Consider the following 25372-nt stretch of genomic DNA (forward strand, 5'->3'; position numbering starts at 1 on the left):
GATAGAATGAAGATAGAATAAAGATAGAATAAATATATTCTAATGATACTCTCTTAAGAATATATTTCAACTTTTAAATAAATTGTATTTATATGAAACGAAGGTATATGTATTAAGGGATTAATAAATTGGATAGATTAATATCGTGGGGTTATATACAATATATAATAATAATGTACAAGCATTGTTTATATATTATTTCATAATAATTTATTTATCTACAAGAACTTCTCATTTTACACAAAATTGTCAACTAGTGAAAGATGTTAAGTTACATATCGATAGTGAACGTCGATTAAATCACTAAATTAAAGTTGACGTTAAAACACGAAAAATACGCACATAGTTGAACATTGCACATTCGGTAATAAATATCAATTTTCATCTTTCAAAGTGATCATTTCAAGTAATACAATGAAATAGCTACGTATTAATATCACTATATTCTCTAATTGTTATTCATCGATCGGACGTTCGTTTCAGAGAATTATTGGATCCTCATCGTTGAGTGATAATTTATCATAATTTCCACAGTAGCTACAAATTACTGTGCTATTGCAGAAAGGTTTTCATCGTTAAATATGAAACCCGTTATCGGCAAAAACATTCGTTTACCTATCAAGATAAGGACCATTTGCAAGAAACAACCGAATATACGATCACCGATCTATTTAGTAATTACATATTTACATTGTCGATCAACTGTCCCGTTTGCAACGAAAGCAAACACGAGAAAAGGCTTTAAAACCAAAACTTTATCGACTAGAAATTCAAGAACGTTTATCGTTCTTGATCGCATGTTGCTGATAACATACAAAAATACTGAAATATTGCACGCGTACGTATAAAATAAAATTTCACGTTGAAAAAAAAGAAGAGAGTTTTCTTAATCGCGTAAGTAAAAGTATGTATAATGATTTAAAAAGTAATAATTAAAGCCATACCATTTGTCAGTTGCAGCGATGAAGATAATAAAATACATCGAGTGGAACCTTTTACTTCGTCTTTGCTTCCACACGAATCTTTTCTGTTGCTCGTAGGAGTGTTCGAGTTAGGCAGGAGCTATTTGGTGATTCGATATTTAAATTATGATATCGCACGCGTTAGAGTGGACAGCCGTGTACATATGTAACGTTTCGAAAAAGTGCAGCCGCCGTCGAAAGGAACGCTGCCGTGGACGCCGTGGATGGAGCTGGTGGTGGTGGTGGTGGAGGTGCATGATTTGTCACTTGTGTTTGTGTATTGTAAGACGGGCAATAGGCGTCTATGCTACCATGATGAAGACCGACGCCTCTCACAAGGAGTTCTTTTTCTACCGTGGCTTGATGACGAAGTTGTTCGAGTCGTAACTGATTCTGTCTCTTCCACTTCGTTCTGGAACAAGTAAGTAGTAAAGGTTCGAGTATAAACGTACACTCTTCCGAATATAAAATATATTCATAGAGATAGAACGTGTCGCTGACCTTCTATTTTGATACCAAGTCTTCACTTGAGTTTCTGAGAGAGACAATGCATCTGCTACGTCGCTACGATCCGCTACGCTTAGATATTTTTGACAACGGAATTTTCTTTCTAGATAAGCAAGTTGAGCATGTGTGAAAGCCGTTCGTCTTCTTCGTGGCTTTCTTCCACTAGGTGGACCACTAGGAGTTCCACAAGATTTACCGGACGTTGCCGGACCTGGTGGAGGCGAGAGAACAGGTGGTGGACTTCCTAGTCGCGTACAAGGACTACTGCCAGGATCGATTGTATCTTCGGAATCCGAATGAACGGCCGAATCATCTTCGGAATCTTCTGTAAATATCAATGTGAAGAAATATTGCCTCGTCAATTTAACCGATAGACAAAGTAAAAGTACAATTTGTACGAACAGTTGTCTTGTTAATTTGACAGATTTGACTCAACGGTGAAAGCCTATTATCGACACAATGCCAAACGAACGGAAATCGATTTACTATCGTCCCTAGTTCATGGTAAACGATCTCAATCAAGATCCTGTGGTGTCGTGCAACGATTGACCAATAAAACTGGGAAGCGCTGCGGGACAGAGTAAGCGACGGCAAAAATTTGTGGACTAACGAATCCTAACGAGTCACTTCGCACCTAAAACCATCTGTAGGATCACCCCTAACAGGGCGACACCCTGTAGGGTGGATCGTCGTTCCTCGGACCCCGAATAGTGGATAAAAATAATAGAAGAGTCCTTAGGGGGTATCTTTTAACGAGAATCCCGACGGTAGTGCACGCGACCGACTCGTGTTTCGTATATAAAACACTAATAATCTATCAAAATTCATTTTTTTATTGATTGTTAAATCTTTAGAAAGTCTCCGATCGTTCGAGAAGTCGATGTAAGTTGAACAAAATTTCCTATCGAACTAATACTTTTATCTACATTATCTTGATTAACAAGTCATACTTTTATATTTTTTGAGATCACCTACCTTGAACTCTGTCTGCCAGAACGTCGCCCAAAAGATCTCTTATCAAAAAGGACTTGTGTTCTTGCATCATCGTCACTGAAGAATCGACGCAAACCAGTTTTGAAAACTAAACAAGATCACTCGAGTGTAAGAATTATTTACTTTCCGTATCCGCGTTATCACCGATTAGTCTAAGGAGCCGACTTTCATGCTATCGTACGGACGCTCGGCATCGTTCTGCGTCGACCGCGAGCACGGGGATGACCGGATGTATCTGGCCGACGTTCCACTGTCGTCATCGTCCTAGACATTCTTGTCGTCTTCGTCGTCGTAGCCACGTTGCGGGTGAAGGCGAGTCGTTGCAAGAGGCGGAGGCTTACTCGATAAAGTTTGGATACGAGGGTGAGGGGTACTACAGCATTCATCGTCTCTCCAACTATATCTTTCCCAAGCCCTGCCACCCCTTCGAATTAATCCGCCCGTTTATTTTGAACGGGCAGCCTAATGCCCGCGCGATTTCGCAGCCATTTTGGGGGTGGAGGCGCTATCCGCGAGCCCCGCGCATTCCCTTAAAAACAGTTCGCACGGCTCTTGCCATTGGTCGGTGGTACGGACGAGTGAGGGACGAAAAGTGTCTTCCGAGAGATGCTATTGGGCGGATAAACGCACCCTGCGCGAGAGAAGGTTGGTTCTCTCCCTCCATCGTCTTTCATCCCTTCTATACCTATTGCTTCGTTTTCCTTTTGTATGCATTCAGACGAGAACACAAGGTATATAATAGGGCTCGCACGAGTTGGTAAGGTAAGGACTACCAAACGTAGAGCCGCGTCGACTAACGGAGGTGGGCTGATAGGGGAGGAAGTAATTGGCAAGCGATTACCGTAGAAGGAGAGGAGCAAATTGGATGTGAAACGTTTCTGTAGCTTTATTATGATGCAGTCTTGTTCTATCTGAATTTTAAACTTATCTCGTGCCTTTCTCTCTTTTTACCGTCGCGCAATTCTTTCAAATTTAAAGAGATAGTCACTACACGAGGAAAACATTGGTACGATCGACGGGCAAGCTTCGATCTATTAGCACCTATTATAAAACGTACTTCAATCTCAATGATTTTTTTTTTTTTTATTATTTTCTACAAACAAGGTTGAGTAAGATTGAAAAAAATTGTTCTTCATAATTGAATTTAATTGGATTAATAGTCTTTAACTTCGTTATATTTCGTCTCTGTCAATTCATAATCCAACAAGAAAAGATTATCACCAATCATAAAAATGATATAAAATCATATTATTTTTAATTTTTCTTATTATACACGTTTATTATAACCGTATCGATTACTCGAGTAATATTTAACGTTTTCTGTTTTAGAGTAACTCAAATTGCGATGATATCGTAACGAAGTTGATTTATTTACATCGACCTCGAGAAAGGATAACGTTAGCAGTACCAAATGTAGGAGAGATAGATATGCATCATATTTACATAAATACATCCCTCGCTGTTTGGAGTTTCCTACCGTACCTCCCCTTGCTCTTTGGAGGGGTAGTTTGTGAGCGTAAATATGCATGATGCATGCACTCACAAATCCTCAAACCGCCTACTTTCTCAGCCGCCTCCATGCTTCCACTATTTCTCTCGCGGCCCTGGGCTCAACAGCACCCTGTTAGTCTATTCACTGCACTACACTACTTAGCTTTTGTAAGCACCTACACATAGGATATATCTACATAGATTTGTTTTCGTATATGTATTTTATATTTTACGAAATCGCATTCAGTAGAAACGATAAAATACGAAAATATGACGATAAAATCAACGATGCGTATATACACATATATATCTCGAACTTATCGATTATTTAACCGTATTGACGTACTCTACTTGCTTGTTACTATCACATATATACGTTTTTATTAGAACTTTTATCTCTTCGCGCGTAAAAAAGATCTTTCTTTTTAAAGTCAAATCTTCCTCAAAAGTATTTGTTTTAATTATTCTTTATATGACATTATTATACCATATCAACACCTGTAAAGTCCTCCTTATGATGTCGAGCAGTGAACGCGATGGATCGGAACGCCTTTCTGAATTCATTAGGATTAACGTATGCAGGAGATTAATTCAAGGGGCGGCAAAGCGGCTAGGCGTCTTCTTACCGGGCGCAGAAAAGGGCGCCGAGAACACTGAAAAGAGGGGAATAAATGAGTGATAGAAGACGGAACAAGAGTTGAGTAACGTCGAAGATGAAAAACAAAGGGCATCTCTCTCATCGTTGAGAAGCCATATCGTTTATCGTCGATGCGTTGTTTAGAATAATTTATAGATTAATCATTGAGCTAGTCCGCAATATTATTTTCATTGAAATAAATAATCAGTGATAGTATTTTTCAAAGGAGTAAAGATATCTAATTTTTTGTAAATTTTCAATTTACAGAATCAATGTATATCTCGGTTGAATCAGGTCATCTAATGGCACCTAATACAGTATCGCACCCTTAAATTGGATATTTTGCGAGGGGAAGATTCGTGTATGTGAAACTCGTTTTATTATCGCATCTGTCGTGATCCGAACGAAGCTAAATTGATGGAAGTAAGAAAAGAGGGTACGTTATGTTAGAATTGGCTTCGAATCATGTTCCCTTTGTCGGATGATCGTTATCGTGACAATTTTCTTCATCTTTATTCTAATACAATTTGCGGTATTCTTTTCCCAAATGAATAAATTGATATTACTACTGTACATTAAATAAAATTAAAAATATTGTTTTCCAGAGAATCACCATCGTACAAAAAAGAAATGATGCAGAATTTTTAGTTTATTTTGGCAAAAAATGTGGAACGCTTCACGATTTTGCGTGTCATCCTTGCGCAGGGGCCATGCTAATCTTCTCTGTATCGTTCCAATTTTAGTATATGTACTGCCGAAGCAAGTACAACAGGATCGCTCAAGAAGAGTAATATATAGAAATCTACTCGATATATAGTGTTTGCGAGAAAACTTATATACTTATAATGTATACTATTCTTAAGCGCCATCTAGTGAAAGATTTGCCTAATACTTACAAGTTTAGCTAGAAAATTCTTATAAGTATAGATTGCAGATGCATTTTTATTAATAATCTTTGATAAGAAATAATACACTTAAGATAGTAAAAACATAAATAGTATTAAATTTTATCATTTTCGAATTAATGAAAGACATTCTATTTGTTTTATCATTTTGTTAGATCAGTTATAGCAGATATTATGTAATAATTTATTTTATAGATATTTATCTATATTAATTTTGTATAGTATTGTAATATTTTAGTTGTAAAATGAAAATCTTTTTTATGTCATAAAAGATGATAACACTCAAATGGAAAGATTCGTAAAAATCGATGACTCGATAATAACAGCGCCGGTTGTGGCGATCGTTGCCACGAATTGGTAAATACAGATAAAAAACAGTGAAGAGGATCACGGTAGAATGATTTAGAACAGTGATGGGCAGAGAGCATGGATCAAATCGCGAGGCAAAGAACTTCGAAGCCGTTAACAATCACGGCAAATATGAAATCCATTGACGTTCGACCGTGCGTATGAATATAACTGCGAATACGAATATTTTGTGGATGGTTGTAATGTAGAATGTTGTGTAGTAGTAATGAACAGGACCCTCCGAGCTCTAAATATGCATGTGCACGTTCTTCAACTTGTTTTTTCCTTCGTGATTCAAGAGGTTCGTAAAGTTTTTGCTCTTAAACATTGTCTCTAATTTGTCTATGTTACAATATTGCTTTGGATTTTATAAAAAATATAGGATAATGGAAAAGTTACAACGTTTTTTAAGAGTTTCTTTAAGTTGATTTAATTAAACTTAACAATTTATCCATTGTTTGGATTTTACATTACGCAAATACAATCTATGTATACTAACAATTTTCTTTTTTACAGATAATTTCATTGATGCGATATTATTCTACACTATGACCATTGCGGAAGACATGATTTTAATACAGTTTTTATTTTAACAAACCAACATGATATTATTCGAGCCATACGATGTTTCTTGAAAAATGACGAGTGAGTAAGAAAAGTTGACAGGGTGTCTGTTCAATCCATTTCTACAAATCCACGAATTAAGCGAGGAAAAAAGGCGCATATATGCACCCTTACCTTTTCTCCTATATACCGGTATTCATTTGAATTTTTTTCTTTTCACTGTCTTATCACGTTTATGAACGGCTCTCTTTTATCCTTTGCTTATCCAATGTCTTCGGTTAACAACGCGATGTAACGTCCTTAAGATGTCAAAGGGTAGGGCTTTTTCTTTTTACTATTATTATTATTATTATTCGCGAGTTTTGAAAAAGAAAATAATTGCGATCCCGTCAATTTATTGCTAAGAGTACAAATCTACTTGATGAATGCAGTCTAGCGAGTCACGATTCACACAGTGTTCTTTTCTTATAATACGTGCGTTGACAACTTGTTTTAATATCACTGCTAAGAGGGATTTAGAAATAAAAAAAAAAACATAAATAACAAAAATTTTTAACATTGTGAAAGAGTCATCGACTTGTTATCGAAAATGTTATGCTTTCCTGAACGTGTATTTTTTATATATAGGAAACCAAATAAAAAAATATCTGAGATGCTTCAAACGAATCGTCTAAGTATGTTGCCTATTGTGCTTCTTTCTTTAGAGGGAAGCGGAGACACTCTCGAAGGATGGTGGTTATGGGAAAAAGAGTGCTTGAACACGGACGTTGGTCAGACTCCCGCGGTTCCAATTACGAGTGAAAGGCGGCCCTGTTCGTTCGTCTCCTATAACTGCCGACTCTTCAGGACTTCGTACGAGGCCCTCTTACCCCCATGACCACTTTCGAGTTTCGACACGCGTGTTTCCATGGCAAATGCTACCATTTCGTTGGATTTGATCATCGCACTTGCTCGCTTATCGCTCTACGAAACTGTTGCGACTTGATGGTAGTCAAATATTTTCGTGGATTTTTCAAAGTTTATCTAGAAAATATTTTATTGGGATATGTAGGTTATAATGGGATATGTAATTATATTCACGATGAACTAACAATTTCAATATAATTATAATTACCTCGATCAGTTAACCAATGATTCATATTATTTTGCAGAATAAATATAATAGATAAAATGTACGTGTTATCGCTGGAATCTCTACGAGGGAAACGATTATCCGATGTAATCATATCCCTGCTTTGGATCTAAGAGTTGGGTAATCAAGGGACGATTGCTATCACAAAGCTGCTTGATTGGCTCGTTTATGTTACGGTAATGCTCGGGACACTATGAGATGGTGTAGAGTCCCTCGATAAGAGAAGGGCTCTTGTATTCTCGTTAACGAGATTCCACGAGAATGGTCGCATTCTTGTTACAAAATTAAATGAGAATTTCTCGTTCCGCAGTGAACTGAACGAAGAAGCATTTTGATGAAATTAATCACCGTAGAGATACATTAATAGACATCAATTGTCTAATTATCTAGTTTTATTTATGTAAACGACTAATTATTGGATTATTTTATAGCTACAACCGATTTCAATCTTTCACACGACCCAAAAACTTTTTCACTGATGACGAATACATCAAAGTTCCTCTTTCGGTTTCAAGGTTGATCAAAGATCTCAGTTCAGGAGGATAATCGTCCCAGGAAAGCAAAGACGAGGGATGTGTCGTAGCGCAGTGTCGCCAAAGTCGAGAGGATTACTTGTTTACAAACGACAGTTGATTTGACAAAGCCGCGAGTCCATTTATACGAGTGAATATTACAAGGCGTAGTTGAGGGGTGGCTTGTTATCCGCTCATTGAAGTTAACCACGGGGCTAAGTGCGCGGAGGAGGGAGGGGTGATGCTCGTGGTAAGGAGAATACGAAGAGTAAAGGCTAGGTAAGCTGAAAGGGGAACCCTGCTGCTGCCGCTCCTGTTGGAGGGATGAAAAGTTGGAGGGAGGTTAGAGTAACGGAGAGAGAAAGAGGGAGGGAGGGAGAGAGAGAGAGAGAGAGACAGAGAGACAGAGAGAGTGACAGAGAGATAGTGAGCGGAGAAAGAGGGAGGGAAACGGAGAAGTGAAACGGCCAATGAGAGGCCAGATCGTTGCCGAGGTAACCGCGGGGCTTTCCGACGAATTATTCGACCGAGATTGAAAAGTTAGCGACGTGCGGTTTGAAGGAGAAGAGGGGCGAGGAGAATTTCGTGCCTCCATCCGGTCTATATGCCGTTGGTAGATGGAAGCAGGAAGGAATGATCACCTCGAGCGTCGTTTTCCCCCGAATCAACTAAACACGATGAATTAAGATTCACCTTCTTGTCGGTAGACACTCGAATAGATACGTTGATAGGCTATCATAATCGAGATTGCTTTCTAGTCGATGATATCTTCGGTATCATTACAAACATTGAATGATATTCTTTACATAGCGAAAAATTAATGAATTTACTTCGTTAAAAAATATTTATGTTCGTAATGTAAAATTATATTATTTCTACCTATCTTTTAAGAGCATAGAATCAACGTGCGCATAAATGAATAATATCCGTAGAGAAGATATAGTCGTTCGGTTTTACAGTAGTCTGAAAAAATTGACGCGATGTCGGTGACGGGTCAAGCGTGTGAGAGAGGACGCAACTGAAAATGTTTATTTCTGCATCCGCGTACACATGACGCCCGTCTACGCTGCTTACCGACTGGTAGGTACTTCGGAATTACCTGACACGTGCATAATTAATGCCTCTGACGAGGGTGCGACTCTTGCGTTGCACAGACACGCGCGCATCCTATTCGTATTATCTGTGTCAGAGAGAAATGAAAAACGAGGGTTGATGTGGAGGACGGGGGGAAAGACGGTGAAAGGTAGAAATCGCGACTACAGAGAGAGGAGGAGGAAACCGAGAAAGAAAGAGAGAGAGAGAGAGAGAGAGAGAGAGAGAAACAGAGAGAGAGGAGAGAAAGAGAGTGAGGAGGGACGGAGACGGACTGTTGCGAGGATACGGAAAACTACGACGAAGGAGAGGAAGGAGGAACGATTCTTTCGAATGGACGATATGAGTGGAGAGAGTTGAAAGCCAAAGTTGTTGGATAACCGACGCGGAAACGCGGGATAATGACTACTTTTTCATATTTTAATTACGCAGTAATTAATTGAAATGTTTCCCTGTTCGCGAGGGCACTCGAGCAAAATGAGACGCGGGTGCTGCCTCGGCTGAGACAGCTTCGGCTATATTTTCTCTCTCTCTCTCTCTCTCTCTCTCTCTCTCTTCTTTTTATTATTCTTTTCCACTCTCTCTTTCTCTCTCTTTTTTTCCTTCACCGACGAAGCATTCGACCTCAGCGATAGACGGCCGCGATTTCTCCATTCTTTCGGCCCTTTTCGCAGAATTAAGTACCAGCTTCTTTGACGTTTTCCCTTTTAAGCAATTCTATCGCGCCCGATTCTCTACTTGGCATCGATTTTAACGCGAACCTATCCACCTACCTACCAACATCAGTTTCAAGATTTGGAATCTTTCTGCGTCGTATTAATTATTCCTTCCTCTTTCGTGAAACACAAACCGTCCATTGAAATGAATAAATATGATTGGTTTTACAGTTATCCAATGTTGTGTAACGCACACATATATACAGTGAATGCTGGATATCGTTGAATCGAGCGCTGATATTGACTACTGCGAGTTACTCTATTACTAATACTACTATCGCTACTACACTCCTCCATCCACGAGTACTATTCTTTTGCATCCGGTTTGCTTGTTGTTTCATTTTCGCGACCCCTAGTTTACTCTGCAGTGTCGGCATAACAATGAAAGCGAAAAAAATCGGAAATAAAGTGAGAGAAACGAGGTGGAAGGGAAAGAAAGAGATAGGTAAGAGGAAGGGAAGGGAAAGACGAGTCGCCCTTTTGTTAGCGAAGTTGTATGCTACGTGCAATTGTCTTCTCATTGTTTCAGCCATTGTTTCCGGTAACTCTTTCGCGGTAACGAGGAGGAACCTCAATTAGAACGGTTTGAGGACTTAAACGCCCAGAGGCTGCCGGGTTTTAAGAGGCAAGGATGCAGTAACGTCGACATGGAAGCATTGTTTCTCCGAGCAATAATGCAAACGATACCCTAAGCGCGTGAAAGATGTTGTGATTCTCTCTTAACACTCGCTGTTGCAAACTATGACGTATCATGAAATACGTATGTATATATATTCGAATCTTTTGCATTGTTCTAACGCATTTGAAGTAATAGATTAATTATTGAAAATAATATTGAAGAAAAAAGAATTGAAAAATCTTTTCACTTCAGATTCCATCCAAAACGTACGAACTTTATGCCTGGATACATCAATTCTTACTGTATTCATTTACAAGCTCGATAAATAACGAAAACAGGATCTCATCCATCTCATGCTTGGTGCCCTGATTGAAAAGAAAGTCTGTATTTTGAAGCTCGATATGGTAAATCATGTTATCGCTTAGTCGTTAATTAAGTTATCTCAAATTTATATCCTTTACCAAACGGTAAACACAATTTATGAAATTGAGAAATAAAAATATTACTTTTATTGTTATTATAAAGAAGGATACATAATCGGAAACAAAAAATATTGAATAATTAGCATCCTTAAATTATAAGTATGCATTTGTAATTAAATATTTTAAACATATATATATTATATATACAGTACATAGAAACCAAATCTTTATTTGTTGTATAAAATACTGAGATATATACTTGGAAGCTTGGTTGTATAGGAAAATGAAATGGAGTATTGAACGACAAAGAAAAAAAAATAACTGGTCTTGCATATATGTTTGTTGCAGTATACGCACGACCACCAATCGAACCTTCCGTTAGCCAAACGAATATCGGGAATTTTTTTCGGTAGAATATATGCTCTACTTTATGATCGCCTGTGATTCGCGACTAGAATTAAGACGTACAGAAGACGCAATCATATCGATAGTATCCAATACAATAAAATCAAAGCATTCGATGGTTTCTTTAAGTAATCAGTATTTTAAATAACTTAGAATATTTTGAGATATATGCGATAAAAGTCTAAAAATCTATGTAGTAGAGGATTGATTATACTTGATTTATCTCTTTTCTTATATCTTTCTATAAAACTTGTTAACGATTCTTTATTTTTAACGTCAATCTTCCAAGTAGAATATCTTAATCTTTATTTTAAGGAGAAATTCAGGAAATACCTCGGTCGTTCTAAGAGTGACAGGATTGAATACATTTCAGGTGTGGCCAGCAGTAACCATAAATCATCTGGAAATCCTGTTACCCTGTCGTCGCGAAAACGCCAGGGGTGTTTTCAGAGTACAAAGGATACAAAACCGAGGAGAGTTCCTCCAGGTTACGTTTCTGAGTTATAGCTCCCTGGTGTTACAAATGCTTCTGGCGCCACTCTCTTGACGAATGACAGGACATTGACGAGCACGAAGGGAAGGATACGAAGGAAATCGAGATAATCACGTGGAAAGATGTTATACGTCACGAGAGCAAGTTTTTCCCTACATGAGGTCCTGATCTATAGAATATTTTCCATACGACGAGAGTGTTTTTAGTTCTCTACCACGTTAAAAAATATTCTTCTTTATGGTATCCTGATACACCGAATATTTCTTGGATATAAATTTGTTCTAGAACGTCAATAAAATGTAAGATTATAAGAAATTGAATGTTTAGCAACACGTCCACGGTTTTTTCTTTTCTTTTTTTTTTTTTTTTTTTTTTTTTATTATTATATGGATATACAATAAATGGAATCACGGAATCGGTGATCTATTCGTCCTGATTATCTATACGAAAGATTTATCTCTAATTCATACAAGCCTAATGGCTCCGGAATATATGTTAAACAATGTTTTTTTTTTTAATTATATGATAATTATAAAAGATGTTTCTTCTCTGCAAACGCATAGTCGTGACATTTATTGGGGATAGGCGCGCAGCGTTAGCAGGATACATATTAAAGATCAAGGATACATTTTCACCATCCATTCGTTCGCCTTATCGTATCCTGATATCTATGTTTGCTATAGCTTTTGAAGTCCTTTGATAATTTTAGAAATCCTGTATATTTTAGTATAGTATACTATCAAAAAGCTTATAACGAGTCTTTTAATTAATACGTTTTATTCGATAATTGTAAATCTTATAATCCAATTTATTGAGCTTGCTCTCATTAGCCTCTTGTATCATTAAAGTATTTCTAGGTTTATATCGAACGTTATTTTTAAGTATCAGTAAACTCTAAATCTAATTTATAGTGATATGTATTAGAAGTGATAGTACTACAGTAAGATGGTAGAGGAACGAACAGTAGCCTTCTGAATAGTGCTAGTATCCTGACATCTTGGAAAGATTCTCTACGTGTTAGTTTCGAGTTTGATTCACATCACCTATGTACACCATATGTTGTTGCTTTCAAGGTATGTTCGGATAGATCGAATTTTCGTTAGAACGAGTATTATCCGTGTAAAGATATTCTTCGTTTTGATGTTTTCCTAATTACTTGAACACCATATTTCATTTGGTAAAATGTCAAGTTTTATAATGGTGATCCTAATGTTCAGAGGGCGCATTTGTTAGGATTACATCCCTTCGAGCAAGTTTTACAGCAGAATAACCAGCAGGACTCTATGATTTCTTGATCTAGAAATATGCCTCGCGTTTGAGGCAATTAAATACGGCAAAACTTACGGCGTGATGCAGACTTTATTTAACTACCTCATTTAATTCGAATGCATATTATTTATTCAGTGTAACAGTTTTATTCTTATACTTTAAAAATTCATGAATTGTATATACCGATATCAATACAGAAATAATAATAGTTAGATTTTTATTTAACGTATGAATTTGTAAATAGAATTATTTTCTGGATGTTCAGAGTTATACTTTATAAAGCAATTTTAATAAGTCAGTTGAAAAATAATGTTAAGTATGAATAAAAATGAAAATTATTTAGCAATGCAAAAATAAATTGACATAATCTTAAAAGAAAATAGTTCATTAAATTATTTCAAGAAAAAAAATAATATATTGCTTCGTGATAGGGATATATAGGGGTTAAAATTCAAGTCTAATTCTAAACTACTTTTGTCTTTCAATCGAAAGAAAATATCACAGGAAAACAGACTATCGTACCGACTTCCTTCAACTACGAAGGTTACCTATATAGATATAATATCGAGTGACGTTGCGAAAACGGGATGCTTCGCTTGCCAGGGTAGTAGAATCACCAAGGAACGTACTCCTCTTCTCTGCACCCTCTTTATACATGTATTGAGAATATGTATATGTATCGATTTATGATATCATCGAAAGGTAATCCTATAAACTGATGTATTGTCAAAATTAAAATATGATTAGGCGTTATTATTAATACTTTGTAAATTTTATTTCTCTTTTTTTTGAGTTAATTTTATTATTATAATTAAATAAATTTATTATTATATTAAATATAAAAAAAGATTTAATTTATATAAAAGTATATTTAAATTCAGGTGGCATTATCGTATCAAAAATACTTATATCAGGTTCATCTTCCGGATCATATTCTACGTCATATGGATCAATCACTGCTTTTTGCCTTGGTTTTCTAGGTTCACTATATATCTTGGATTGCATCAAACAACCCTCCACACTTTCTCTTACTGATCTTTCATCGGCACTTCCATCGATTATAAAAGCAGATTCTCCGGCATATTTCAACATTTCTTCGACGTTATTATCGTATTGAGATATCTAAATTCGCAAAACAGCATTAATAATTTAGAAATATGAGGATATACTTTTATTGCATTTATTCTTACTTCTTCTGTGACGACATTAATATAATCGTTAGGGTGTAAACCTAACTCACAGTCATAGCTTTTGTTGTTATTATCGTTCGAACTAATATTATGCTTACTTCCAGTGATAATATTGTATCGGCGATTTAAAAGTCTCTCTTTACGTATTTCTGCACTAACTTCGATAAAAATTACCCTGAAAAGTTTCTAAATGTTATTCAAGGGAATAACGTTATTCATAAATCCGAGTATTATACTTATTTGGTGGTGTATCCATCATATCCAAGAGTTCAAAATCTTCTACGGTAATTGGATAACTCGTTAGAACCCATCCTTTATTTGCACATTCAGGTTTATTTATATAGTTCTAGATTGAACACACAAGAGCGTTTATAAATTATAGAAAAATTTAATATTGTATAGCGTGAGTCAAAAGTTTTTAGTTAGACCAAATATTTCTGTGATTTTAAAAATCAGTTATTTTTTTTCCATATTCTTTAGATTGCAGTTTTAGAAGGTGAATTTACAATTTTACAATTTGAGAAAAAAATGAGCTTTAAATGTTTCGAAAATGTATGACTTATTCTTAAAATCATCTAGGTATTTTTAATTTATCTAAGAATTTTTAGTTTATCTAAGAATCTAAGAATCTATTAATTTATCTAAGAAGGCCTACCCTATAGTTATTTAAATATAGTAAAAAATTATTTACATCAATTATTTTTATTCTCATTTCAGGCTTTGGTTTTTCTTCCCATCTATGTTCAAATGATCGTAATACTTCGCCTATAGGTGTTTCTTGGAGACGTACTTGTTTCAAAATGTAATTAAAGTCCACTATAAGATTAATAATTGTTTTTTAAAGTTACACGAATTACTGACAAATCACACTTATCGATTTTTATAAACAATGTACCGTGTATAAGATCGAATCTTTTCGTAAGATATTTGGCTACAGTACGACATCCTGAACCTCGAGATCCAATTAGAACAATTCGAAAAAGAGAAGGTGCTCCAGAATGTTTTTTTATTTTCGTTAATGCTATGCAATCTTTTCCTAATTCTTCGATTGATCTAATTCCGATTTCGATCTCCTAAAAGTGAAGTATTAATAAGAATTTATATTATTTTTTAAAACGTAATAATTTACAATTAAACAATTAGCATAAGCTTCCCGTAGTTCACGAAGATTCTTTTTATACTTTTGCATTTCCACTTTTTTATTATCATTATTACCAAGATAGTCATTAGAAATCGTCTTTGTAAATTCCTCTTCAACTAGGAAAAAAAAGAAAAAATCGATTATTAAAGGCAAGTAAAATATATAGACGAATATATACTTTACTTGAATTATTTGACATAATTTGAAAAATATGTGTAGGTATTATGCCAAGCCGTTGAAAAGCTCGAGCTTCTTTCTTCGTTCTAGGCACGTCTACGTGAAAAACATTATTTTTATTTCACTCTATATATTTATTTCTTATTAATATTTAAAATTAATCTTAACAATTGCATATACCAACTAAAATCCAACCGGAACTGTGCAAAGCTCCTGTTTTTAATAGTTTCCTCATATTCATTGCCAGAGATTCAGATTCGTTACATAAACATACATTCTAAATTAGATGAAAATTATAGAAAAATTTTAGAATAGATTACTTGCTAACAGTTGATTTTTTACCTTCTTTATAATTTTTTTTTCTTCAAGATCTTCCAAAGTGATCGGGTAAAGTCCTATTTCTTTTTGAAAAAATTCCGCCAAGGCCATTTTATCTATAAACATAGTTCACTGAATAGTTAATATTATTTTGTATAGACAATTATTAAATTATTTCTCACCAAAATCTGGTGGTGCTATAAGAATAATTCTAGGAATATCGCGTTTTCGTATTGCATGTTCTAAACATTGCTTCATATAAAGAATATGGTCATCTGGTTGATCAATTATTAATTGTTTAGAAAGTTCCTGTAATATACTTTAGTTAAATATAACTAGTTTTTTATTAAAACGTAAATAAATGAATATATAAATTTAGTTAATTACTTGGAAAAGTTCGTATATTTTATGCTTTTCTGAATAAGCTACAAAACGTGGAGGTATAGAAAGTGGTCTTTTTATTGCATCCACAAAGTCAGACATTATTAGAATATATTAATTTAAAAATTCTAATAATAAACCTGATAATTAATGCCAAAAGCGATTGCATTAGATTTCTGTAAGAACGCAACGAAATGAAAATCGAAATAACCCATTATAACGATAATCGCATTAATGTAATTCGAGATATGTATTTACATATGTTTGAATTAGTTCATTAGATTTCAATTGAATCAGTTTCATTTTTTTCTAATATCCTAATAAATGTATTTTTAGGTGTTAGATGGCGCTATGGCCTTTCTGCTAACTTTATTGCATTGCCGTAAAAAGTAGGACGAAAAAGTAAGGTTAAATCCACGCGGTGCGTGCAAGTCGATCAGCATGTCAAAGGCCGATAAGGATTTCGATGTTACCAAGAAGTTTTCGAACATGGAAATCGAGGAAACGGGTAAAAAGTTAACACATAAGGAAAAAAAGAAATTAAAAAAACAACAAGAATATGAAAAAACGATGGAAATGTTAACGAAGCCTGGTGGCCAGGGTCATAGTGAATTAGAATCAAATTTTACTGTTTCACAAAGTCAAACGCAACAACGTGGTAATCAGCAATTAGAAAATGCAGTAGATATCAAAGTAGAGAATTTTAGTATTGCTGCAAAAGGGAAAGAATTATTTACCAATGCCAGTTTACTAATAGCTCAAGGCAGACGATATGGCTTAGTAGGACCAAATGGGTATGTAAGTTGTCATTATATTTAATTTTAATATATATCAGTCTTTAAAAAGTATTATAAATTATGTAAATATTTTTATAGACATGGAAAGACTACTTTGCTTCGGCATATTGCAAAAAGAGCCTTTTCTATTCCTCCTAATATAGATGTATTATATTGTGAACAAGAAGTTATAGCTGACGATACTCCAGCTGTAGAAGTTGTGTTGAATGCAGATGTAAAATGTAAAGAATTACAAATGGAATGTAAAAAATTAGAAGAATTAATTGAACAAGGAGATAATACAGTTCAAGATCGATTACAAGAGGTAGTAATTTATTTTATTCATTATTTTATTATATGTTAATTAATAGCATAACGCATTCTAATATATTTTAAAGGTATATGAAGAATTAAAAGCTATTGATGCTGATTCTGCAGAACCACGTGCTAGAAGAATTTTAGCTGGTTTAGGTTTTAGTCGTGCTATGCAGGACCGTGCAACCAAAAATTTTTCTGGTGGATGGCGTATGCGGGTTTCTTTAGCTAGAGCATTATTTGTAGAACCTACTTTGTTGTTACTTGATGAACCAACAAATCATTTAGATTTGAATGCTGTGATTTGGTTAGATAATTATCTACAAGCATGGAAGAAAACATTACTTATTGTATCGCACGATCAAAGCTTCCTAGACAATGTGTGTACAGATATAATTCATTTAGATCAACAAAAATTATATTATTATAAGGGAAATTATAGCATGTTCAAAAAGATGTATGAGCAGAAGAGAAAAGAAATGATTAAAGCTTATGAAAAACAAGAAAAACGCCTTAAAGATCTTAAAGCTTCTGGTCAAAGTAAGAAACAAGCAGAAAAGAAACAAAAAGAAGTGCTTACTCGAAAACAGGAAAAGAATAGAACAAAAATGCAAAAACAAGAGGAAGATACTGGTCCACAAGAATTATTGCAGAGGCCCAGAGAATATATTGTAAAATTCAGTTTTCCTGATCCACCTCCATTACAGCCACCAATTCTTGGTCTTCATAGTACGTAGATATTATTGATAATATTTTCACTTATATATTTCTAATGTACAATATTTTATTTTAGATGTAACATTTGCATATGAAGGACAAAAACCATTATTTATTGATGTTGATTTTGGTATAGATCTAAGTTCTAGGATAGCTATAGTAGGTCCAAATGGTGTTGGTAAATCTACATTTTTAAAATTATTAATTGGAGAATTAACTCCGCATATAGGAGAGCTTATAAGAAATCATCGATTGGTAAGTTTAAAATGAAAAATATTTATATGACTAAATTATTATATCTCAATTCTTTTTCAATAGAGAATAGGTAGATTTGATCAACATTCTGGAGAACATCTTACTGCTGAAGAAACTCCATCAGAATATCTTATGCGTTTATTTGATTTACCATATGAAAAGGCTAGAAAACAACTTGGTACATTTGGACTTAGTTCTCACGCACATACAATTAAGATGAAAGATTTATCAGGTGGACAGAAAGCACGTGTAGCACTAGCAGAATTGTGTCTTAATGCACCTGATGTTGTCATTCTTGATGAACCTACAAACAATTTGGATATAGAATCTATAGATGCACTTGCTGATGCAATAAATGAATACAAAGGAGGCGTTATCATCGTATCGCACGACGAACGTCTTATCAGAGATACTGAATGTTGCTTGTATGTAATAGAGAATCAACAAATTAATGAAATTGATGGAGACTTTGATGATTATAGGAAGGAATTGCTTGAAAGTTTAGGAGAAGTTGTAAACAATCCAAGTATAGCTGCAAATGCTGCTGTTTTACAGTGATAGCTATAATATAATTTTCATGGAGGAAAATATTTTCTAAGCCAAATGCATCTCCGAATTTCTGAGTAATTTCGGAGACAAGAAAAATTGCGCTTTGATAAAATGAAGCATTTAAATCTAAGCTTGTTCGTACAATAGAAAAGTAGTGTACGAAGACTCGACTTTTGTATAATAAAATTCTTCCATGATTAATGTAAAAATAAAGATTGTTTACGATTATACACATTTTTTTTTTATATATTGATCTTTGAAATAATATTAGGTAAAAAGCTAGTTTTTATTATATTATTTCTCTTCAAATTAAAATATCGTAGTAAATATTTATTCTTTAAACTAAGTTAAAACTCTAATTAAACTAAAGAATAGTTTTTTTATTGTATCATCTATTTTGATATTTGAAAGTTATCGTCTTTCGTAGTTACAAGAATCGACAATAGATGACGGGAGTGCAGTGCGTGCGACCGGCGGCGCAATGTTCTCTGCCAAAAAGGGCAGACGAGTGATGTGAAAATTGTCAAATATTTTGTGCGAGATCATATACCGCTCTGAGATTAAGCGTGTAAGGGTATCTTAACGATGTCCAGTACTCTAGAAAATAAAATATTAAATTTGCAAGAGCGCCTTCGAGCGGAAAATGAATCGAGAGATAGAGATAGGCAAAGCAGCGAGGTTGGCTCAGGAACGGGTCTGCAACCGTCATCGTCAGGTTCTGCTTCAAGTCCTGCCGTACGCAGGCCAAAGCAACGTAAGATATAACGAGGACTAACAAGTCGAATAAAAATAGCTTTTGTTTTCTCCAAAAAATTATCGTTATTTAAAAGTTCAATTTCTGTGCTGTTTTCCTTACAGAGGTTATGTTGATCATTACGTTTCTGTTGACTTTGCGACTAATGTTTTTTCAATGAACATTTTATAAAATAAACTGTTTAGATATTTTCTTTATCGTTGACAATAATAATAACAAATACAAGTTATAAAAAATTAGCTTTTATTTCCATATAATTGTGTTAGTTTGCTTGAAAATGTAATACCAGTGTTTTTTAAATTATATGAGTAAAATGAAATTGTATGTCAAAGTATAAACACTTAATTTTACTTTTGAATATCATTGAAACATTGTTACAACTGTTTAATATTAACTGTTATGTAATCAGATTTTGAAACTATATATTACTTGAACAAGGGATTTATTTTAGTTATGATTATTTCTGTTAATATAGTTGGCGAAATGGGTACCCCTACTCGATTAAGAAGGCAGCTGGATCTGCCAGTATCACAAATGGTACCTCCAAAGAAGCATGACAGTGAATTTGAATCTAAGTTGCAAGAAATAATGAAAATGAATGGTATTCTAAATATAAATGGTCAAAGATATCAAACAGAAATGAAAGACTTAGAACATCTAGGAGAGCTAGGTAATGGTACTTGTGGACATGTTGTGAAGATGAGGCATAAACCCAGTGGAGTAGTTATTGCAGTAAAACAAATGAGACGTTCTGGAAATGCAGAAGAAAATAAAAGAATTATAATGGACTTAGATGTTGTATTAAAATCACACGATTGCCCATATATTGTACAATGTTTGGGTTGTTTTATTACTGAATCTGACGTTTGGATTTGTATGGAACTAATGGCAACATGTTTGGACAAGCTATTAAAAAGAAGTAGGCAAGCTATACCAGAGGATTTCTTAGGAAAAGTTACAGTAGCTGTAAGTTCATTAAATTGCCATAATTATAATCATTATCTTATTCACTTGTTATAAATTAGATTATATATTTTGTAGACAGTGAAAGCCCTTTCGTACCTGAAGGAAAAGCATGGTGTAATTCACAGAGATGTAAAACCTAGTAATATTCTTCTTGATGAATCAGGAGGAGTAAAATTATGTGATTTTGGAATATCTGGTCGATTAGTTGATAGTAAAGCAAAAACTAGAAGTGCAGGATGTGCTGCTTACATGGCTGTAAGTATTATTTTAGGAAGAATCAACAATTATAAGAATTATTTTAATAAGTAAATTTTATAACATATTTTCTCTGTATAGCCTGAAAGAATAGATCCTCCAGATCCAACAAAGCCAGATTATGATATACGAGCTGATGTATGGAGTTTGGGTATTACCTTAGTTGAACTAGCGACTGGTGTATTTCCCTATCGAGATTGCAAGACTGATTTTGAGGTATTCGTAAAAAAACATGTATATGTGAAAAAGCATCTGTTTTCATATAGCTAAAACCATTAGAAGACATTTTTTCTACCATCTATGTGAATGTTTTTATAGGTATTGAGCAGAGTGGTACAGGATGATCCTCCGTCCCTTCCTTCAGATGCACCTTTTTCTAAGGAGTTTCGAGGTTTTGTCAGTTGCTGCCTTACAAAAAACTATAAACATCGACCCAAATATCATAAACTTATGGAACATCCTTTCATACGCAAGTATGATGTTTCGCAAGATGAAGATACAAATTCTTCTTTATCTAATGCTGGCTGTCAGTGGTTTGGTAGAGTTATGCGACAATTGGAACCAAGGTTAGCATTATTGTTTAAGGAATTGTAATTAAAATTAATTAAGTGATATAGTATTAAACATAAAAGCAAATATTTTTAGTTTACATCATGTGATAATATTTTACTCAAAGACAGGCTACGTATAAAAATTTTAAATAGTTTTAAATATCGCATGAGTTTCCCAACTAATATAGTAATTATTTGGTTTGGTTTGAAAATAACCGGGTATTGCATTTTGCATTGGTTTAAAAAAATGTTAACATGTCTTAGCATTGACTAAAAGTCAGTGGGTAGGTATTTAAACAGCTTCAAAAGTGATGCTGTGTTTAAAAATTGGGTATTCATCGGATAATAGTATTTATACAATTATCTTTGAGTCTTACCAAACGACATTTTAAACCTTTCCGTACATTACGATTAAAAGTTTGCGTGCGTGTTGAATTGTGTTACAGCGTTGAGCTTGAGGGAGGCAGCGCAGCGTAGCATTCCCGCTCTCTCGTCCCTACCCTTTCTTCCATTTTCCTCAAAAAACTACCAAAAAATTCCAAAAAACTTAAAAAAATACACCTCAAAAATCCCCAAAAGTCTGCCCAATTTTCATTTCGAGTTGTTTGGTTTGTGCACGCGACAGTTACACACCCCACCCTTCAACCCCCACTCATGGTAAGCATTCTTTTTATTTATTTCAATATTTATTTATTTCTATATTATTTAACTACTCGTCGGTAATGTGACACGCATCATTTTTCCTATATACAGTTCATATATTCAAAATGTCTGATTTTAACTTTAATGATTCAAATTTTACTTTCTTTTCTTTTTTCTTCCTTTTTTTTTATTTTTATTTCTTTCTTTTTTTCCTTTTTTTATTCACCAATATAATATTTCTCAAGCACAAAGTTACAGATCTTTCGTGAAAAACGTGAATAGTCCATACAATCAGGAACCTTATTGGAATTTCCTCCATCCTCATCTATGTTGCATGAAATTTAATTAATGCTCTAACTTTTATTAACTTTATATAGACTTGGTTCTTTTACAGATTTCAAGATGAAATATAGATGTATATACAATACAATTTTCGTGGATAATAGTGGCATTTGCCACTTTCGAAGGAGTCTACATATTAATGAATTAAGAACTGTAAAAAATTGAGAAAGTTGATAGGATATCATTCAGTTTCAGGTTGCCAGAGGGACAGCAGCGAGTTACTGGTCATGTGTCCTTAAAACAAACTGCTCATTTGAGGGTACAGTCTGAAATACCATCTTTCTTAAAAAGTAATACCACCAAAGAGACACAGAATTCCAGTTTTCTACCATTTCATCAAAGATCTAGTAGCGAAAATGGTGCAACTTATGTATCCTGTAGTCCATATGTGCTCAGACGAAAAGAAATTTCCAGGCCGTTCTCCCCGCCGATGAACAACGAAGTTCAACAAAGCGAATTGATTCAACGATATCAACGATCTTTTTCACCTTACAGACAATCGATTGAACAAAATAAAGATTACGTCTTGAATCGTTGTTCCAATGGTCAAGGTAAATCAGAAGGAAGATCGTATTCACCATATAGACAAGACACGAATATAACAGACTCAGGAAATAGACCATATTCTCCTTACCACGGACGTTTCGAAGAACGAGATAGCAACAAGGATCGATGGCAGAACATTTCACGATCTTTGAGTCCTTTCGCACGAGATTATTCTCCTTGGCGGCGTGAGAATGTTGATCCTCCAGGTGTAATACAACCACCTTGTGAAAGTGGTCGATATTCTCCATTTTTGCAGCAAAGACTCGGTCAGATTCCAACTGCACCCCAAACGCATCCACAAAGTCAGGATATATACGGAAGCCCTATGATTAGTCGTAAGAGGTTTGTACGATTACGTAGATATTTAAAACTTGAAATGAATCACATTTTCTATCACTCACTATATATTTTTATTAAAAAAAAAATACAGGTTTCCTTCGGAACCACCTCCTCAAGGCTCTCATGGTACCACCAGTCCTCAATTATTAATATCACGTTTCGCACACCAATTAACACAAGAGCCACCCCCGATAATGCCACCGACTCAGGGTGGATCGAAGGAATCTGCAAAGAAACGTTTTGCGTCATACGTTCGTCTTAGGCTCGGGAGTGATCGTGCTCCTTCACCGGAGCCACCGCCGAGATTGAGTCGCGGCGAATCTCCTCTTGCATTAAGAAGGAATTTAGATCAACAATCTCCTTCTTTCTCTAGAAGGTGTAGTATCATGTTCCATATATGAATTGAATGAATTTATTGAATTTAATATAAAAGCTAGTCAGATCATTAAAGTATACATATATGTGTGTATATATATATTTTTTATAGGTACATCTCGCCTTCTCCACCCCAACCTCCGCCTAGGAGATTGTCAGAAAGTAATTCAGTACCTGGCAGCCCTCAGCACGTACGAGCTCGTTTACGTTACACTCCTGAACCTCAAAGAAGACCTCCGCCACCATAACCCACCGTTAATATTAAATTTGATCCTTTATTGGTGCCATACACAAAAAGCGTCGTTCGAGCCATCACGTGCGTCTAATATAAGGAGAAGGGAGGGTATCGTACTTCAACGAGGATCGCGTACAAAGAATTTGTCTTTATGGTGTTCTTACATAGTGTGTGGATAAAAGTTAAAGAAATGAAAATCTTTAATACTCGAGCACCTCTACGATTAAAAGGGCTTGTTCTTCGAGTCGTATATATTTACATATGGTGTCGAGGACCGTTCGTGTATATAAAAGAAAGAGTAAGCTCTTTTCGTTATAAGGGAACGGTCTGTGAAACTAATCTTTGCACAGCTTTCATGACCATGACGTGTAACGTGTTGAACTACTCTCAATCGTCAATGATTCTCTTATCGACATATATTTATATAGAAATGCAATACGATGTTCGACTTTTTATATCGCTTGTAAAAACATGAAAAAAAGGAAAATAAGTTACTCATTTTTCTAAAATCATTAATCATGAGGGGTAGGGAGGGGAGGAAAGGGAGCCGCGGTTAAATCTACGTATCGAATGCGTAAACCGTTCCTATCGTTCTTCGTTTACGCTTTTTTTTTGAAAATAAAAAAAAAATAAAATCCACGAGATACATAGGTTATTTGGGACAAAGACTGGTCTGCGAAAATCGCAATCGCTCTCTTTTTCCCTGGACGGCCTTGCAACGATGCTCGTTAATCGAATCAACCCTCAGCGAATTTTTCCACGTTTTATTATCGTTTGTAATATACCAAATGAACTGCGGCCGTAGTTAGGAACGATCTAACGCAAACCAAATCGCAATAAGAAGTATCGTTCTAAACGGGGTAAAAAATATCCTGTGTAAAAAGGATGGCACAATTTTCGCGCCTCTGAGACTCTATAAAATTTCTATCTATGTATATTATTTAAGAGAGGCGTGTGTTTGGGCTAAGACGCGTTGTAATTATTCTTAATTAACATTTATTCATTAACTTCGTGTAGTCAACACGCGTAATTTTTACTCTTTGTCGCTTATTTGACAATGGAGAATCTGTTGCAATGTAAATAAACTTATATTTATACGAATCGTGTAAAATTTTATTGTCGGTTCATTTTTTTTTCTTTGTCGTACATTTTCTTGATAATTACCTAACGTAAAGTATTTTATTTATCTGTTTCTTATCAATTTTCATAAACTACGATAACCGTTATCGAACTATTGGAAAGGCCTTTAATGTCTATGTATATATACATATCATATATATATATATATATATGCATATATATGTATATATAATAATGTATGTATATGTATGTATGTATGTATATACAAAATATATACAAATACATATATCATGATAATCGTAATCCAAAAATATTTTACTTTTCTACATATTTTCTAAAAGTTGTGTTCCTACGTGATATTAGATAATTATTTTAAAAAAGAAATTAACGTCATTAATTAT

The 25372-nt window shown here is 34.6% G+C and overlaps 4 protein-coding genes, 1 long non-coding RNA gene and 1 other non-coding gene across 9 annotated transcripts; 3 read left to right on the forward strand and 3 right to left on the reverse strand.

Moving 5' to 3' along the window:
- Positions 1-184: 184 nt before the first annotated feature.
- On the reverse strand, positions 185-2591 carry LOC127064195 (homeobox protein MSX-2). 2 transcript variants are annotated; one of them, XM_050994864.1, is made up of 3 exons: positions 2445-2591; positions 1464-1794; positions 185-1374 (listed from the first exon to the last, which is right to left on the reverse strand). In XM_050994864.1, the coding sequence occupies exons 1-3, from the start codon at positions 2512-2514 to the stop codon at positions 1104-1106; spliced, it is 672 nt and encodes a 223-aa protein (XP_050850821.1). In that variant the 5' UTR covers positions 2515-2591; the 3' UTR covers positions 185-1103. The 2 variants fall into 2 exon arrangements, with proteins under 2 accessions (XP_050850821.1, XP_050850822.1); XM_050994865.1 differs by having other exon boundaries at positions 1464-1791; positions 2445-2579.
- On the forward strand, positions 1244-12131 carry LOC127064199 (uncharacterized). The gene is made up of 14 exons (XR_007781617.1): positions 1244-1383; positions 1577-1796; positions 1894-2351; positions 2436-2570; positions 4858-5026; positions 5196-6144; positions 6360-6488; positions 7112-7394; positions 7559-7715; positions 8055-8330; positions 10031-10304; positions 10389-10619; positions 10731-10882; positions 11679-12131. It is a non-coding gene; the product is annotated as an uncharacterized LOC127064199 (long non-coding RNA).
- LOC127064337 (U6 spliceosomal RNA) lies at positions 5251-5357 on the reverse strand. Its single transcript, XR_007781654.1, has one exon. It is a non-coding gene; the product is annotated as a U6 spliceosomal RNA (small nuclear RNA).
- Positions 12132-13922: 1791 nt separating the features above from the next.
- On the reverse strand, positions 13923-16004 carry LOC127063657 (adenylate kinase 8-like). Its single transcript, XM_050993650.1, has 9 exons — positions 15918-16004; positions 15756-15852; positions 15582-15671; positions 15387-15508; positions 15153-15330; positions 14949-15073; positions 14494-14603; positions 14258-14432; positions 13923-14189 (listed from the first exon to the last, which is right to left on the reverse strand). The coding sequence occupies exons 1-9, from the start codon at positions 16002-16004 to the stop codon at positions 13923-13925; spliced, it is 1251 nt and encodes a 416-aa protein (XP_050849607.1).
- A 627-nt stretch (positions 16005-16631) lies between these two features.
- On the forward strand, positions 16632-19114 carry LOC127064279 (ATP-binding cassette sub-family F member 1). 2 transcript variants are annotated; one of them, XM_050995112.1, is made up of 5 exons: positions 16632-17068; positions 17150-17375; positions 17449-18094; positions 18159-18337; positions 18401-19114. In XM_050995112.1, the coding sequence occupies exons 1-5, from the start codon at positions 16716-16718 to the stop codon at positions 18893-18895; spliced, it is 1899 nt and encodes a 632-aa protein (XP_050851069.1). In that variant the 5' UTR covers positions 16632-16715; the 3' UTR covers positions 18896-19114. The 2 variants fall into 2 exon arrangements, with proteins under 2 accessions (XP_050851069.1, XP_050851070.1); XM_050995113.1 differs by having other exon boundaries at positions 16940-17072.
- A 137-nt stretch (positions 19115-19251) lies between these two features.
- Positions 19252-24992, forward strand: LOC127064278 (dual specificity mitogen-activated protein kinase kinase 7-like). Of its 2 annotated transcripts, none has more exons than XM_050995110.1 (8): positions 19252-19640; positions 20116-20606; positions 20682-20861; positions 20943-21077; positions 21180-21427; positions 22586-23284; positions 23373-23657; positions 23769-24992. In XM_050995110.1, the coding sequence occupies exons 1-8, from the start codon at positions 19472-19474 to the stop codon at positions 23902-23904; spliced, it is 2343 nt and encodes a 780-aa protein (XP_050851067.1). In that variant the 5' UTR covers positions 19252-19471; the 3' UTR covers positions 23905-24992. The 2 variants fall into 2 exon arrangements, with proteins under 2 accessions (XP_050851067.1, XP_050851068.1); XM_050995111.1 differs by having other exon boundaries at positions 22592-23284.
- Positions 24993-25372: the final 380 nt, after the last annotated feature.

The sequence above is a fragment of the Vespula vulgaris genome, chromosome 5 (assembly GCF_905475345.1).
Source record: "Vespula vulgaris chromosome 5, iyVesVulg1.1, whole genome shotgun sequence".
NCBI classification, from domain to species: domain Eukaryota; kingdom Metazoa; phylum Arthropoda; class Insecta; order Hymenoptera; family Vespidae; genus Vespula; species Vespula vulgaris.

What these genes read in the sequence shown, in the direction of transcription:
- LOC127064195 (XM_050994864.1), bottom strand. Translation starts at nt 2,514, where the DNA reads ATGATGCAAGAACACAAGTCCTTTTTGATAAGAGATCTTTTGGGCGAC. An exon ending in TCTGGCAGACAGAGTTCAAG is followed by an intron (nt 1,795 to 2,444) that starts GTAGGTGATCTC and finishes TGATATTTACAG; the next exon opens with AAGATTCCGAAGATGATTCG. An exon ending in ACTTGGTATCAAAATAGAAG is followed by an intron (nt 1,375 to 1,463) that starts GTCAGCGACACG and finishes TACTTGTTCCAG; the next exon opens with AACGAAGTGGAAGAGACAGA.
- LOC127063657 (XM_050993650.1), bottom strand. Translation starts at nt 16,004, where the DNA reads ATGGCCTTGGCGGAATTTTTTCAAAAAGAAATAGGACTTTACCCGATC. An exon ending in TTCCGGTTGGATTTTAGTTG is followed by an intron (nt 15,672 to 15,755) that starts GTATATGCAATT and finishes TTTTTCACGTAG; the next exon opens with ACGTGCCTAGAACGAAGAAA. An exon ending in AATTATGTCAAATAATTCAA is followed by an intron (nt 15,509 to 15,581) that starts GTAAAGTATATA and finishes TCCTAGTTGAAG; the next exon opens with AGGAATTTACAAAGACGATT.
- LOC127064279 (XM_050995112.1), top strand. Translation starts at nt 16,716, where the DNA reads ATGTCAAAGGCCGATAAGGATTTCGATGTTACCAAGAAGTTTTCGAAC. An exon ending in TTCAAGATCGATTACAAGAG is followed by an intron (nt 17,376 to 17,448) that starts GTAGTAATTTAT and finishes TATATTTTAAAG; the next exon opens with GTATATGAAGAATTAAAAGC. An exon ending in TTATAAGAAATCATCGATTG is followed by an intron (nt 18,338 to 18,400) that starts GTAAGTTTAAAA and finishes CTTTTTCAATAG; the next exon opens with AGAATAGGTAGATTTGATCA.
- LOC127064278 (XM_050995110.1), top strand. Translation starts at nt 19,472, where the DNA reads ATGTCCAGTACTCTAGAAAATAAAATATTAAATTTGCAAGAGCGCCTT. An exon ending in GATGTGCTGCTTACATGGCT is followed by an intron (nt 20,862 to 20,942) that starts GTAAGTATTATT and finishes TTCTCTGTATAG; the next exon opens with CCTGAAAGAATAGATCCTCC. An exon ending in ATGCGACAATTGGAACCAAG is followed by an intron (nt 21,428 to 22,585) that starts GTTAGCATTATT and finishes GATATCATTCAG; the next exon opens with TTTCAGGTTGCCAGAGGGAC.